The 14,891-nt window shown below is 36.0% G+C and overlaps 1 protein-coding gene and 2 long non-coding RNA genes across 5 annotated transcripts in view; all 3 read left to right on the top strand.

Annotated features, from left to right (window-relative positions):
* wu:fu71h07 (uncharacterized protein LOC570464 homolog) overlaps positions 1-4,884 on the top strand; it is a 29,888-nt gene extending 25,004 nt beyond the window's left edge. For both annotated transcript variants that reach the window (XM_051908040.1, XM_051908039.1), the window contains exons 3-4: positions 2,458-2,778; positions 2,911-4,884. In XM_051908040.1, the coding sequence (XP_051764000.1) occupies positions 2,458-2,778; positions 2,911-3,023 (434 nt within the window). In that variant the 3' untranslated portion in view covers positions 3,024-4,884. The remainder of the gene's footprint in view (positions 1-2,457; positions 2,779-2,910) is intronic.
* LOC127520150 (uncharacterized) overlaps positions 1-7,254 on the top strand; it is a 170,834-nt gene extending 163,580 nt beyond the window's left edge. For both annotated transcript variants that reach the window (XR_007932052.1, XR_007932051.1), the window contains 3 exons: positions 5,583-5,717; positions 5,893-5,972; positions 6,454-7,254. This is a non-coding gene — a long non-coding RNA (uncharacterized LOC127520150). The remainder of the gene's footprint in view (positions 1-5,582; positions 5,718-5,892; positions 5,973-6,453) is intronic.
* A 1,460-nt stretch (positions 7,255-8,714) lies between these two features.
* Positions 8,715-11,514, top strand: LOC127520942 (uncharacterized). Its single transcript, XR_007932235.1, has 2 exons — positions 8,715-10,439; positions 10,513-11,514. It is a non-coding gene; the product is annotated as an uncharacterized LOC127520942 (long non-coding RNA).
* The last annotated feature ends 3,377 nt before the right edge of the window (positions 11,515-14,891 follow it).

Raw genomic sequence — 14,891 nt, 5'->3', positions numbered from 1 at the left:
GTGTAACTTTTGATAATTATAGTGTACCTATAAAGTAAGTAGGTGTAAGTATAGGGGAACAATATGTAAAGTCTTGGGAATAAAGGGGTAACAACCAGGAAAATAACAAATTATTTATACTGTAAGTATTTTAGAACTAAGGGGTACTTACACTATTATGATAGACAACAATCTTACATTTAGCAAGAGCAAGAGCAATTTAGTGAGAAAGTGCACTGATTAAGTTGTTTCAAGGCAAGTAGAAAGAACTATTCCAATCTTTTTTAATACATGGGAAATATACTTTTGTTTCATGTAGTTACAGGGTAAGTATGACATTATGGGCTGTGAATTAAAGTGGTGCTTGTTACACTCTTGTTTCATGTAGTTATAGGGTAAGTAATGAAAAAAAAACCCGCAAACAATCTGATATCACTTGGAAACCTTTATTTGAAGAACAACTTTGGCCTATTTCAAAACAGATTTAAAGTTACAACACTTCTCATTCGTTTCTCTTGCTTTGCTTCCTCCTCCACTTGTTCCTCTTCTTCTTTTTCTTTCTTTCCACTGATGAATCTTAAGAGGGAATCCCATGTCATTTGCTATTCTGTATTAAAAGAAGATACAGTACACCCGGAAATGTGCTCACCATTTGCTCATCTTTTACCCTAATGCCATCTGAGATGTATACGACTTTCCTTCTTAAGATGAACACAAACAAAGGTTTTTAGAAAAATAAATAATCTCTGGGAATGCTTCATGTGTTCCTAAAAGTCGAAGTATCAAACAGCACCTACAGCAATAACTACAGTAATCCATACGACCCCAATGGATGAATCAATGTCTTCTGAAGTGAAACGATACGTATTTGTAAGAAAAATACCAAATATTTTAAAATTTTAAACTTTCGACCAACTGTCACTTGCATGTGCATGAGACAGTTGAGAGTTCATGCTTGATGTAACTTGAAGCGTGCCGAGAAACTCACGCGGATGTCGGATGCCGTCAGTTTTAAAAAAAATTTTACATTTTTTTTTATTTTTTTTATTAATGCTTACAACAAAATACACAGAATAACAAATAATGATAATGAGAAACAAACAAGACAGAATAACAGAGACGGCAGTTGTCGTGCGAGTTTCACATGAATATCCCGCGAGAATGCAATGCAGTATGCTTCGTTGAACACAAAGTTGGTCGGAAGCGAAAAGATGAATAGCCTAAACCATGAGAAAATTTCTGGGTATACTGTATTTTCTTTTAATGGGATTCCTTCTTAAGATTAATCAGTTGAGAAACAAGAGGAGGAGGAAGCCAAGCAAGAGAAACAACAACAACAAAAAGGGAAAAAACGTGTTACTTTTTGTCAGGACTTTAGAATTTGAAATGAAGAGTTGATTTAAAAAAAATAAATAAATGAATAAGTGTTGTACACCTGTTTTTAATTAAGTTGTTTTTCAAATAAAGGTTTCGGAGTCAGTTATATCAGATTGTTTGCGTTTTTTTTTTTTTTTTTTTTTTTTTTTTTTAATTACTTACCCTGTAACTACATAAAATAAGCACCACTTTAATTTACAGCCAGCAATGTCATACTTATCCTGTAATTACATGAAACAAAAGTGTATTTCCCCATGTATTAAAAAAGATTGCAATAGTTCTTTCTACTTGCCTTGAAATAACTTAATCAGTGCACTTTCTTGCTAAATTGGTCCCAAACGTAAGATTGTTGTCTATCATACACTCCAAAAAAAAAATGGTGCTATATAGTACTAAAAGTGGTTCTTTGGCTTGTAATCATAGGGGAACCACTTTAAGTGCTGTATAGCACCAAATCTTGGTGCCTCAGTGGTTCTTTAGCGGTTCTTCAGTGGTTCTTTGGGGTGGTTAAGGTGCTATATAGCACCACTGCCGTACAAAGAACCTGTTAAGCCCCTTTAAAGGTTCTTTACGAGCCAAAGAACCACTGTTGGTGCTGTTTAGCACCATTTTTGTTGAAGAAATAAAATGCGATATGGCACCTCTTATGGGTTCTACATAGCACCATTTGACAAAGGTGCTGTAGAGCACCTTTAAAGATATGGTGCTACATAGCACCGAAAGTGGTTCCCCTGTGATTACAAGCCAAGAACCAATTTTAGTGCTATATAGCACTTTTTTTTTTTTTTTTTTTTTTTTTTTTAATAAATAGAGTGTAATAGTATTTGAGTGTAAGTACCCCTTAGTTTTAAAATACTTACAGTATAAATAATTTATTTTCCTGGTTGTTACCCCTTTATTCCCAAGACTTTACATATTGTTCCCCTATACTTACACATACTTACTTTATAGGTACACTATAATTATCGAAAGTTACGCTGTAAATTCATTGTAATTACGCAGTACTTTCCGGGCTGTAATCTAAAGCGTTACCGATGTATTTTATGTTTGGTGCCATTTTTGTTGTTTTGCTTCCTAACATAAACTTCTCTTTTTCCCCAGTGTCTCTGCAGGACTCTGCAAACAAATTTGAGTGTTTTGTTGGAGACTCCGTCACCTTGCCATGTTTATATGAGAATAAACAAAGTAATGTACTTTGGCGACACAATGTAAGCAGGAGAGTGTTAAATATTATAAATGACAAACTCTCACTAGAAAAGCAGGACAAGATATTCCAGAATCGAACAGAAAGTTTCTCTTCAGAGTATCCAAAGGGAAACTACTCAATTATGCTGAAAAATGTAGAGTTAAATCATGCAGGAAACTACACTTGTTTTATTCAAAAATCAAATGAGGAAAAGAAGCTACAGCTTTTTGTCAAAGGTACGTGGAATCCTTGTTTGGCAAATGACAGAATTTTAAATTGCACATTGCAATAATATCAGCATTTTATCTCTACAACACTGATGAATTTACAGAACTACTTCTCTCAACATTATATTGTTTTTCTTACAGAAAAGCCTGAGAAAAACATTCAAAAGCCAGGAAACTCCTCCATGAATGCACAATCACAGAAGATTATGGCTTTCCTAATTGCTCTATTGGGACTTACTCTGCACCTCATCTGAGTTTTGCTCCAAGTGCTTGTTACATTTGATAGTATGTAGTGACAGTGACCAGATGTGTTTGATGTTGACAGTATTATTCTCAATCTGCGGTAAATCTGCGGGTCAAATCTGCAGAAGGGATTGCTTGTTTGGACATTATCTTTTTCATACTCATTATGTTTGGACCAGTGGATCGCTCACATTGTTCATATGCTATCACTCTGGACTATGCCATTGACTTGGATTTTGCTGATATGTTGAGTCTGTATCATTAGGGGCCAAGCACCACAAGTGTGTATTCGTTATTCTTCTGCACTTTAGTCTATGGTGGCACATACACCCGTTCATAGAAAATGTAATAATTTGCACACAGAGCACAGTCTGAATATTAACTGGGTATGGCTCAGTACCACTTTTTCATGTTTGATACCACAGCCTTGACTGTCTACCAATGCTTTTGATGATGACACATTTTCACAGAAGTCATCCACTCACGTTCCTGAGACATGCTGAGTACAACAATACCACACATGCTATGTTTTGACCTTACAGTCTGTCTTCCTTTTAGGTTTATTGTGTAAACAACTTGAGACCATTGCTTTTAGGCTATTTGCCCAATCTAGGCTTCGGGAAATACACATCCAACTATAGTCGCAAGTTCCGTCATTACCAACACAATTCAACATTTGCAATTTTTTTTTTTTTTTTTTTAAATCAACACTTTTTCTGTTATTATGCTTGGCCCTGTAACCGCTACTTTGAGCTATGTTTTATATTATGTTTACTGTTACATTGTTTGGTTTGCTTGTTTAATAAGTGCTCTGTTTTTTTTTTTTACATTTACAATACGACTTGCAATATGTAAGCAATTTGTCACAAAGATGGATAAAAGAAGAAACATCCGCTCGCTGTTCTCATGCTATCTGAACATTTACCTGAATGCTATTAACTTAAATTACTGTTTTTATTTGTGATTTACTTTTGTATTCATCATATTGTTTGCATCTTTGTTCTTATTTTTTAATAGCAAAGCAATATAACAAAATAAAAATAATTATATCCACCACATATCACTATATAAAGTCTACACACCTGTGTTTAAAAAAAACAGCTGGTTTTTGTGATGTAAAAAAATGAGACATATATCACAGAACATTTGCATGTTTAATGTAAAAATTACAACCTATACAATGATACTAAAAACCAAAGTGAAATATTTTAGAGAAAAACTTGGAATAACTAACTGCATAAGTGTGCACACCCCTGAACTAAAACTTAGTTGGAGCACCATTTGATATTCTTACAGCACTTAGTCTATTCGAATATGAGTCTATCAGCTTGGCACATCTTGACTTGGGAATATTTTCCCACTCTTCTTTGCAAAAACTTTCCAGATCTGTTAAATTGCAAAAACATCTCATTGTATGTTAGTTAGTAGTACCAAGGCACATTGTTTTATGCTCTATTGCAATTACACATTTAAGATGTTTAGTACTTCAATAGCACCTCCTGGTGGAATCCCAAAACTGCAAATGCACAGATTTTTCAACCCCAGTGTTGAATTTGTGGTCAAATATATTGTGATTTTGGCTAAATACTGTAGTGCAAATTGTTTTTAACTACTCCAACATCTTTCTATTCCAACGTGAGTTGGTGGTGTTTTACAAATCATAATATATTCCAAACAAAAAGCTGTTTTTGTGGTTGTCATTTTTGTGTGGCTGTTTTTGTAGTTTAGACGTTTTTTTGTTTTTTGTTTTTTATGGGGGCGGCCTTTGTGTTTTATATTTGTACAAAGGGGATTTTGATATAATCCAGCTTGCCTTATATGATGTCAAATTAATTGGAAAAAGGAATTAATAAAGAAGTGCTGTGTGAGCGAGTTCATCTCTGACTTCCCCTCTTGTCAGTGTGGTTGAGGTTTGTGTTTCCGCTCACAGTAAGATGTTTGAATGATCACAGTATAGCAGATATTCTTCTGAATCAGACAATGAAGATCATATCGCTTCAGATCTGTGAGTTTCCCACGTCACATTTGATTGAGTCAGTAAATGGGTTTTCTTTTGATTTTATATCTTAAGTGTTTTTCTTTCTCTCATAGATCTGCTCATGTGGTCTCAAGCCACACAGAGTCTAACAAACATACCAGTAACTTTAGGAGCTGATGTTATTATAACCTGTGATCTTGATATAGAGGAGATTTACTGGTACAAACTGAAATTACCGGATCCTCCAGTGTTGATCTTACGCACTTATGATAGCATATATGAAATAGCTAAATATGAAAACAGCATCTTTGAACACAAATATTCAGTGAAAACTAACAGTCGTCTGTTCATCAAAAATGTTACCATTGATGAATTGGGAGTTTATTATTGTGTGAAAACTAGCGAACCACAAAAATTCAATAACGGCACCAAAATCTACATCAGTGGTAAGATATTTTATCATTTCATATGTCTTTGTAAACCACATAGTGGCTTCCATATTGAATATACTGTATGAAGAACTAATATTTTGGTTTCATTGTTCTGTTAAAGACTGAAACTGAATAAAGATTGAACTACAAACCTTTTACAGACTTTGACCAAAAGAATATTACAGACTCAGTCCACAGGAATCAGACAGATGATGCTCCACAACACCAGATACCATGGAAAACTCTGACCATCACATCTGTCCTGATAAATGTACTCTTGACCATTGCAGTGATAGGTGCGTACAATTTTTTAATCTATGTTCAGGTGAAGGTCTCTTTGAACTTAATATACAGGGAGACAAACTCTAGATTTACACAAATGTATGAATATCTTATAGTCTTAATTTAGCTTTTGTTTTGTTTAAACTGTCAAAAGGTGTGATACAGCAGTTTAATTTACTGCCTTTTCAGGTTTGGTGAAGAGCTGCCTTAATGCAACCAGAAGATCTAAAAATACTTCAGTGGACCCTCAAAGTACAGCTGCAGCTCAGGTAAGAATAATTGTGTAATGAATATTAGCTTAATTTTAAAAATTGGCTTACAGTAATTAGCTGAGTATTTTCAAATAGTATTCATTCAAATAATGGATCTTGCACTAAATGCACTAAAATAACATATTAGCACATAATATGTTGTCTTATTATGCAACTCTACAATACTGATTGGTTAGTTGTGATATTATATTAAATCATATGTGATATTAAATAACTACAGTATTACGACCACTAAAATATATTTGTCTGTTGTACATTGCACTAGTTTCATAGTGCACTAGTTTGTAGATTTATCTGCAGAAGCTGTGTAATAAGTGGCATAATATACAGTCAGCTGGTGATTATTGCAAAGTAAACCCCTTCAGATGCATCTACTGCATGTTGGAGTCCTGATCACCTTTTTTCTGATAATGACCAGCTGACTGTACATTATTCCTTACATATATGGCCATTCATTGCTAATATCTTAATTTTTCAGTATGCTGAAATTGATTTTTCCATGCCTCCCGGTGGAAGCAGTCCTTGCCAGGAACAGACAACATACTCTCTTCTACAGCCAATAAAAACTTTCACAAACAAGGCTTAAGCTAGTCCCAGACTAAAATGCATGTTTGAGCTGTTTCAAATGAATGCAACTTGTACTGACAGATCTTAAAATATGTCAGAGCCATTGTTTTGTCTCAGTTGCACACTAATGTTTGTTTTCTAGTGAACGTTTATAAAAGCTACTTAAATACCCTAATTGAACTAAGGCCTAATCCTGGCTTAGGCTAAGACCTGTCTGTGATACTGGGCCATGATAATTTTTAATGTACATAATTTGAATATACAAATATAACGTTCATACACAAATACTCAGTGCAGTAGAATCTACTTGTACTTGTATGATGCAGACAGTTTGTAATGATCAGTTCTGAGATGATTTGTCACATTATGTTTTAAAGTTAAATATGAAAAAAATTATTAAAATTCTTATTTTTTGAAAATAAAGTGCTAAAAGTAGTGGACACCAGGGCTATTTGCCACAAGAGGAAATTCTCACAAATGCTGTATAAAGTTTTGAGTCCAACGTGTGTTTCCTCGACTGGTGGTTTTAACCACGAGGTTCATCTGTGCTCTCAGAACAAGAGTTTGTTGCATGCATGTTTTTGTGTTACCTTGTTTGCTGCTTAATGAATTGTTACATGTTTAAACATGCAGTTTGGTGGATGCTGTACACAGAGTGTGGTAGATAATATAATGCTCTTGTCTGGTAATAAAAGTTGCTGTTTTGAATGGAGATCTTGCTTTTACAGCTTTGACTTGTTCAGTCACTTCTTTGAGTTTATTTTTGTTTTATTTATATATGAGTCATACACCAGGGTAGATGCCAAATTTAATTTTATGCATATGAAAATGAGGCTGTGAGGGATAGACATAAAATCTTTAAAATGGCGTGCACTGAAAAGTTCCTTGATCAAATGCCGTTTTCAAAACTTTCAACTGTTTTATGGAGGGTTTTTTTTCCAAAAAAAAAAAAAATTGTTTTGAAAAGGTGTTTTGTCTGCTGAACAATAGACCATTTGGGTGTTTGGAAACAGTGATGATGTGTTTTGTGGGCGGAGCCTACCTGGTAGCAGAAAATATGATGATAGTGGGATAAAAAGGGTAACATTTACAGTACATGAAAGATCTCATCATATCTCTTCAAATAAAGAAGTACATTTTTTATTATTAATTCTTGATTTCATTAAATGTTCTACTTCGCATAAAACCGCTTTTTTTTTTTTTTTTTTTTTTTTTAAAGAAACCTTTGTGAAATAATTTTGCCACAAGAATAAGAAAGTTAACAGTGACTTGTTTTGGTTTGATCTTAAGGATCTACATCCTTAATGCATTGACTACAATCAATATTATTGTATTGTGTAATACAATAAAATATAATATTAACTACAATTAATAAAAACAATAGAAACTCAAATCATTCCAGAAAAGTGATGAAACATTACAAGAAAGAAAAAAAAAAGACAAATGCCTTCACTTTCATTTTTACAGAAGGTGCATATATCAGGTGCATCACAGTATTTGGATAAAAGTGCATTGCATGGGTAGATTTTATGCAGAATTTTAAAACGCTTTTCTCTCAATTTATTAGGTATGCAATATTTGTATGGTAATAATCAAGCTTTCCTCCACTGAATGTTACCTGTTATAGGCCCCCAAATAAATTTTCCTCTTGGAGTAGTGGAGTAATTGAGACTGAGAAAGTTGACAAATAAATTTATTATTGCATATATATATATATATATATATATATATATATATATATATACACCGATCATGCATAACATTATGACCACCTTTCTAATATTGTGTTGGTCCCCATTTTGCTGCCAAAACCGCTCTGACCCGTCAAGGCATGGACTCCACTAGACCACTGAAGGTGTGCTGTGGTATCTGGCACCAAGATGTTAGCAGCAGGTCCTTAAAGTCCTGTAAGTTGCAAGGTGGGGCCTCCATGGATTGGACTTGTTTGTTCAGCACATCCTACAGATGCTCGATTGGATTGAGATCTGGGGAATTTGGAGGCCAAGTCAACACCTCAAACTTGTTGTGCTCCTCAAACCATTCCTAAACCATTTTTGCTTTTTGGCAGGGCGCATTATCCTGCTGAAAGAGGCCACAGCCACCAGGGAATACTGTTTCCATGAAAGGGTGTACATGGTCTGCAACAATGCTTAGGTAGGTGGTACATGTCAAAGTAACATCCACATGGATGGTAGGACCCAAGGTTTCCCAGCAGAACATTGCCCAAAACATCACACTGCCTCCGCCGGCTTGCCTTCTTCCCATAGTGCATCCTGGTGCCATGTGTTCCCCAGGTAAGCGACACACGCACCCGGCCAGCCACGTGATGTAAAAGAAAATGTGATTCATCAGACCAGAACACCTTCTTCCATTGCTCTGTGGTCCAGTTCCGATGCTCACGTGCCCACTGTTGGTGCTTTCGGCGGTGGACAGGGGTCAGCATGGACACCCTGACTGGTCTATGGCTGTGATGCACTGTGTATTCTGACACCTTTCTATCAGAACCAGTATTCACTTCACCTGTCAGTGGTCATAATGTTATGTCTGATTGGTGTATATATAGTCTCTCACATTGTAGTCACTATAGAAGGTTACCTAACTATGACAACTTCCGCTTCTGAGAAACCCGGGAATGTGAAAACGGTCCAGTTAAACTACACTCCTCGCAGCCTGGTTTTCATTTCTTTGAAAAAAAAGAAAAGAAAAAAAAAAAAGTCTATACTGACACTGCACATCGTAAACACCTGCATGCATCAAGTGGTTTAAACCCTAACCAAGTTAACATGACAGGAAAGACTTTAAACAAATGCACTTGAAATGCAGGCCTACTTGAGTTTAGTCATTTCTATTCTGTTGTGTTCTATTTTAAAAAGCTCCTCAAACCGAACAAATATTTCAGGGGGAAACAAGAAACTGGTTAGCATGGCCTATTGCTGGTAGATGCTGGTAACTACACCATCTGACTCCAAAGAGAAAAAAAACAAGCAAAAATACAAATAAAGTAAAAGAACTGTGTCGACCACAGTGTGTTTTGTGCAGCAAATTACTGACTGCAAAAAACATCATTAACGTTTATTTATATAATGGCATGTAGGCTACAGTTGAAGAAAATATCAAATTAGTGTTATCATGAGTCATATTGTTGTCTGTTACAGGTATGAAATATGACTTTTTTTCAAAAAGTCAAAAAATTATATATATTATAAACAGAATAAAACACTATAGATGTGTGGTCAGCAAGCTTGACTTTAACTTTCTCTCGAAGATCCTTAATGAAGATCATGTGCTTTTGAAATTAATAAATTGATTTATGATGTTTTATATATAATAATAATAATCCATATTGTGTGCGTGTGAGGTGTTTATGTCGCTGATCTGCTCATATAGTGTGAAGCTGCAGAGACTTTAATAGATCAACAGATTTGGGGCAAAATGTGACTATAACCTGTGATTTTGATGGACAAGAGGTTAACTGGTTATTACTGAAACTACCAGATTCTCTGGTTATGATATTAAACACTTTTTCATCTGCAGCTCCTCGTTGCTACAATAATAGATTTAGACACAAATATTTAGTGCGAAGTAAACATTGCCTGTTCATATTATATAATGTCACTGTTGATGATTTAGGGCTTTATTACTGTGTCCACAGACACACCTCCAAAATACAGCAATGGTACCAAACTACATCATTGGTGAGTTCAGTGATCATGTTATTACACTTTCTTTTTTGATAGAATTGCATTTGTTTCTCTTCTGTAAAAAATAAATAATAAAATAAAAAATAAAAGTGTTCTTGGAAGGAAGAAAACCAGAGACAAACAATTTCAAAATACAAACCAACAGCAACTTCAAGTTATGGATCTTAAACAACCTCAAGACTCAAGCCTAGTGCAGGTAAACCAAGTAAAACCATGATTAATATAACAATATGCTATTTCAAACCTGTATGTGTCTCTTTCTTCTGCAGTACACAAAAGAGGATATTCTGAAGAATACTGTTTTTATCCATACAATAAAAGACAATGCATGGGGTCCAAAAACAACATTGGACCCCATTAACTTTCATGAGCAAAAAATAAATAAATAAATCTTCTTTTATATTCCACAGACAATGTCTCTGAGAGTGTAGAATTGTATTAATTCATAAAATCAGTCCATATAACTTTGCATTCTGTTTACATGGTATATTGTTTTCCTGTTGCTTTACACTGTGGTGGACTTTCTACACCATGGTGAAGGTTTCAGTCCAGCCAAGTCAACAACACCTATACACTTGTACAGCTGCTGAAATCAAGCTGAAGAAATCACACTTGACCCCATTTAGTTTAATTTCTCATTGTATTTGACAAAATGTAATTTATCAGGCATTGTATACATATAGTTTTTTTTTTTTGAGCTTGCAGAATGAACAATTACATGCCAAAAATAACTGCTGCTATTATTGTGCATTGGATACATATACATGTGATTTCTGTTTGATTAAAAAAATGTTGGGTTTTTAGACGCGTTTTAAACTGGAACCCAAACAGCAAAACCCCAAAACATATATTTGTCAGACACGCCAGGCTCTACCATCACCCAACCACAGCGCACGTCATCACCCGAGTTCTAATCACGCATGCCTGCATCCCATCAGCACAGTCATCAACAGCAGCACAAAAGGCACACGCACTCACACAGTCACTGTCCGGTCTCGTTTGCACATTGTCTTACCTGTAAGCTTACCTCAAGGACTCCTTCCAAGATACTTACCTGGTCTCCAGCGTGTTCCCAAGTCTCCTTTGTTGTTCCTCGTCTCGTGTGAGTTCCTCAGTGTCTTCTCAGCTCCAGTCTGTCATCTGCCTGCGATATCTGCAAGAGAAAAGACAAGTATCACTCCAGTATCCATATCTGCCACCTGTCATATCTGCCATCTCTTACCTGCACTCTGTATATGCTCCTGGTTGTTCAATAAACTATGTTACCTGCATTCCAGTGTCTCTGTCCCCTTCTGTATTTTAACAATATTATCTATACTCTATATATGTTTTAGATCAGAAGAACCTGCTAGTGTTCTTGAAGGGCATTGGTCAGATTTGTTAGTATAAACTGACTACTGCTCCTACAAAAAAAAAAAAAAAAAAAAAAAATTGATTTCCTACATAGCTGTGATAGTTTCATGTCTCTCTGCTGTGTTTTTCTCTTTACATAAACTAATTTCAATTCAGATCAATATTTCATGTTTATTTGCTAAGTATCTGCGTGATATTGGGATAATGAACAGTCATTCTGTATGTACTTTATTTCTTATGCAATAGGCTATATTTCTTGTGTCAAACACCTACACTCACGTTGTTTTATTTAATTTAAAGCCATTACCAAATGAGATGTCAGGCAGAATGGTGAAGGTGAATCAAAGAAATTGAATGGGTATTTATATTTTCTAGCTCAAAAAATGTAGGCCATCGCCTACCATAAAAATAGTCAATAAAAAGAAAACATCTTTTTTTGTTTATTCAATTTATATCAGGGGAAGTCATCACAGGTTTTTGGACTAAAAACCTACTTAAGTTACAACCTTAAGTTACAAGCTTACTTTTTCACAGTTTGGTCTCTAGTGAAGCTACATCTGCACAGCTTTGTGGCTAACACCTCTACATAGTGTAGTTTACCTCATATGAGGTATAGGCAATGTGTTTAAAAATGTTCTTGTAAAATATTCCACTTGTCTTGCTTGTTACAAGCAATGAACCACAAAGTCTCACTTTTGTGAGAGAGTGCAAACGAACCAATAGTTTTTATATTTGAGGTTATGCATCATATTCTGGCGATTTTCTTAACCCGTTTAATCCCACCGGTCACAATTGTGACCACAATTTTTAATCACATATTTTGGTGTGGTATTAAAAAGCAACTCTTTTTATGAAGCACATGTTCATTTATAATACAAATTTAAGATGTCTGCATGAGTTCTGGGCAGGTCTAACATTATTGGGTAGTTCGGTCATGTGACCACACTCATTTATTTCCTGGTACTGCCATCTTAACACGATGATGACATTAAAGCTCAGAAATGACAGTTAAGTTTTCTAAGTACATTTTTGAATAGCTCATACATTTTTTTGCACACATCATTATGAAAGGGTTATCTATACATACATTTCGAAATTATATTAATACATGGTTTCTTCTGTTGTCAGACTGCAGATAAATGAAGAAGGTCACAATTGTGACCGGTGGTATAACACAGGGAGTTTATGTGCCCCTATATGTTATTCTTATAAACTCTCTTTCAGACTGACCGTAAGTCAAGTTTTGGATTTACTTGATCCTTGGTGACCTTGGTCGGTCTGTCTGTCTGTCTATCTGTCATCTACACTATATTGCCAAAAGTTTTGGGACGCCTGCCTTTCTTAATCCGTAGGGTTTAATATGGAGTTGGCCCAACCTTTTCAGCTATAACAGCTTCAACTCTTCTGGGAAGGCTTTCCACAAGGTTTAGGAGTGTGTTTATGGGAATTTTGGACCATTCTTCTAGAAGCGCATTTGTGAGGTCAGACAGTGATGTTGGCGAGAAGGCCTGGCTCGCAGTCTCTGCTCTAATTCATCCCAAAGGTGTTCTATCGGGTTGAGGTCAGGACTCTGTGCAGGCCAGTCAAGTTCCTCCACACCAAACTCGCTCATCCATGTCTTTATGGACCTTGCTTTGTGCACTGGTGCGCAGTCATGTTGGAACAGGAAGGGGCCATCCACAAACTGTTCCCACAAAGTTGGGAGCATGAAATTGTCCAAAATATCTTGGTGCTTTACACCACTGCATCCAACGCTTTGCATTGCACTTGGTGATGTAAGGCTTGGATGCAGCTGCTCGGCCATGGAAACCCATTCCATGAAGCTCTCTACGCACTGTTCAAGAGCTAATCTGAAGGCCACACGAAGTTTGGAGGTCTGTAGCTATTGACTCTGCAGAAAGTTGGCGACTTCTGCGCACTGTGCGCCTCAGCGTGCGCTGACCCCGCTCTGTGATTTTACGTGGCCTACCACTTCGTAGCTGAGTTGCTGTTGTTCCCAATTGCTTCCACTTTGTTATGATACCACTAACAGTAGACCGTGGAATATTTAGTAGTTAAATTTCACGAATGGACTTACTGCACAGGTGGCAACCTATCACAGTACCACACTTGAATTTACTGAGCTCCTGAGAGTGACCGATTCTTTTACAAATGTTTGTAGAAGCAGTCTGCATGCCTAGGTGCTTGATTTTATACACCTGTGGCCATGGAAGTGATTGGAACACCTGAATTCAATGATTTGGAGGGGTGTCCCAATACTTTTGGCAATATAGTCTATCTATCTATCTATCTATCTATCTATCTGTCTCTCTGTCTGTCTGTACTTATTTATTGTGTTATTTATTTATTTATTTCAGTTTATAATGATTTGTAATAATTACCTTTCGATTTCCTATAATTTATGTCATTTTGTCATCATTTTATTGGATTATTTCTGCCGTACTGCTGCATAGGAATGCTATTTTGTCCTTTTTGAAACTGAGCCAGACAATGTTTACTTCATTATTAATGGAATAAAACACTAATTTCATCTATCTTTAAACTTATTGCTGGAGGTTTGTCATTTTGTTAACGCATCAACACCATAGACCTAGGGCTGTGTCCGAAATCGCCCCCTATACCTTACATAGGGCACTATTTGAGAGGACAGCCATTTGTAGTGGTGTCCGAAACCATAGTGGACGATGTTGAGTGCACTCATTCAATCCCACAATGCACCGCAATGACGAGTGTACAACCGATGCATGATCAACGGCTAGATAATACCCATAATGCACCGTGAGAGTCGCGCGCTGAATGAATTCCCGCGTCTCGCCAGGAGATGGCGCCCGCAGCTGAATCAATCATCCATTCATTTTCCAAACCGCGCTGGTCCAGCATTATCATACGGGTATAATTTCCTTTTTAATGAATCATTAAATCGTTTAAAAGGTTTGAACATGCTAGTTCAACATAAATATTCATTACTACTGGAGCTGCCAGTTTGCTACATTTCAAAAGATTATTAAACAGTAGCACAAACTATGCGAAATCGGCAGCCCTTCCGGCGCACTCAGTGTCCGAATTCACTCACTCGTTTCATTCACTCCTTCAAGTGGACCATATTAGTGGACTAATGTAGGGAATAGTGAATGAGGGTATAGGGGGCGTTTTTAAACACAGCACTAGACTCCCTGTGTTCTATACTGGTCACTTGTGTGACCAGACATAAAACCCATTTTTTCATGGACTTTTCAATATATATATATTTTTTTTTACATAATTGACATTGATTGTTTAATATCCTTACAAATAC

This window comes from Ctenopharyngodon idella, chromosome 10 (assembly GCF_019924925.1).
Source record: "Ctenopharyngodon idella isolate HZGC_01 chromosome 10, HZGC01, whole genome shotgun sequence".
Lineage (NCBI taxonomy): Eukaryota > Metazoa > Chordata > Actinopteri > Cypriniformes > Xenocyprididae > Ctenopharyngodon > Ctenopharyngodon idella.
Note: the sequence above shows the minus strand (reverse complement) of the source record. Positions and strands in the feature narration are given on the sequence as shown.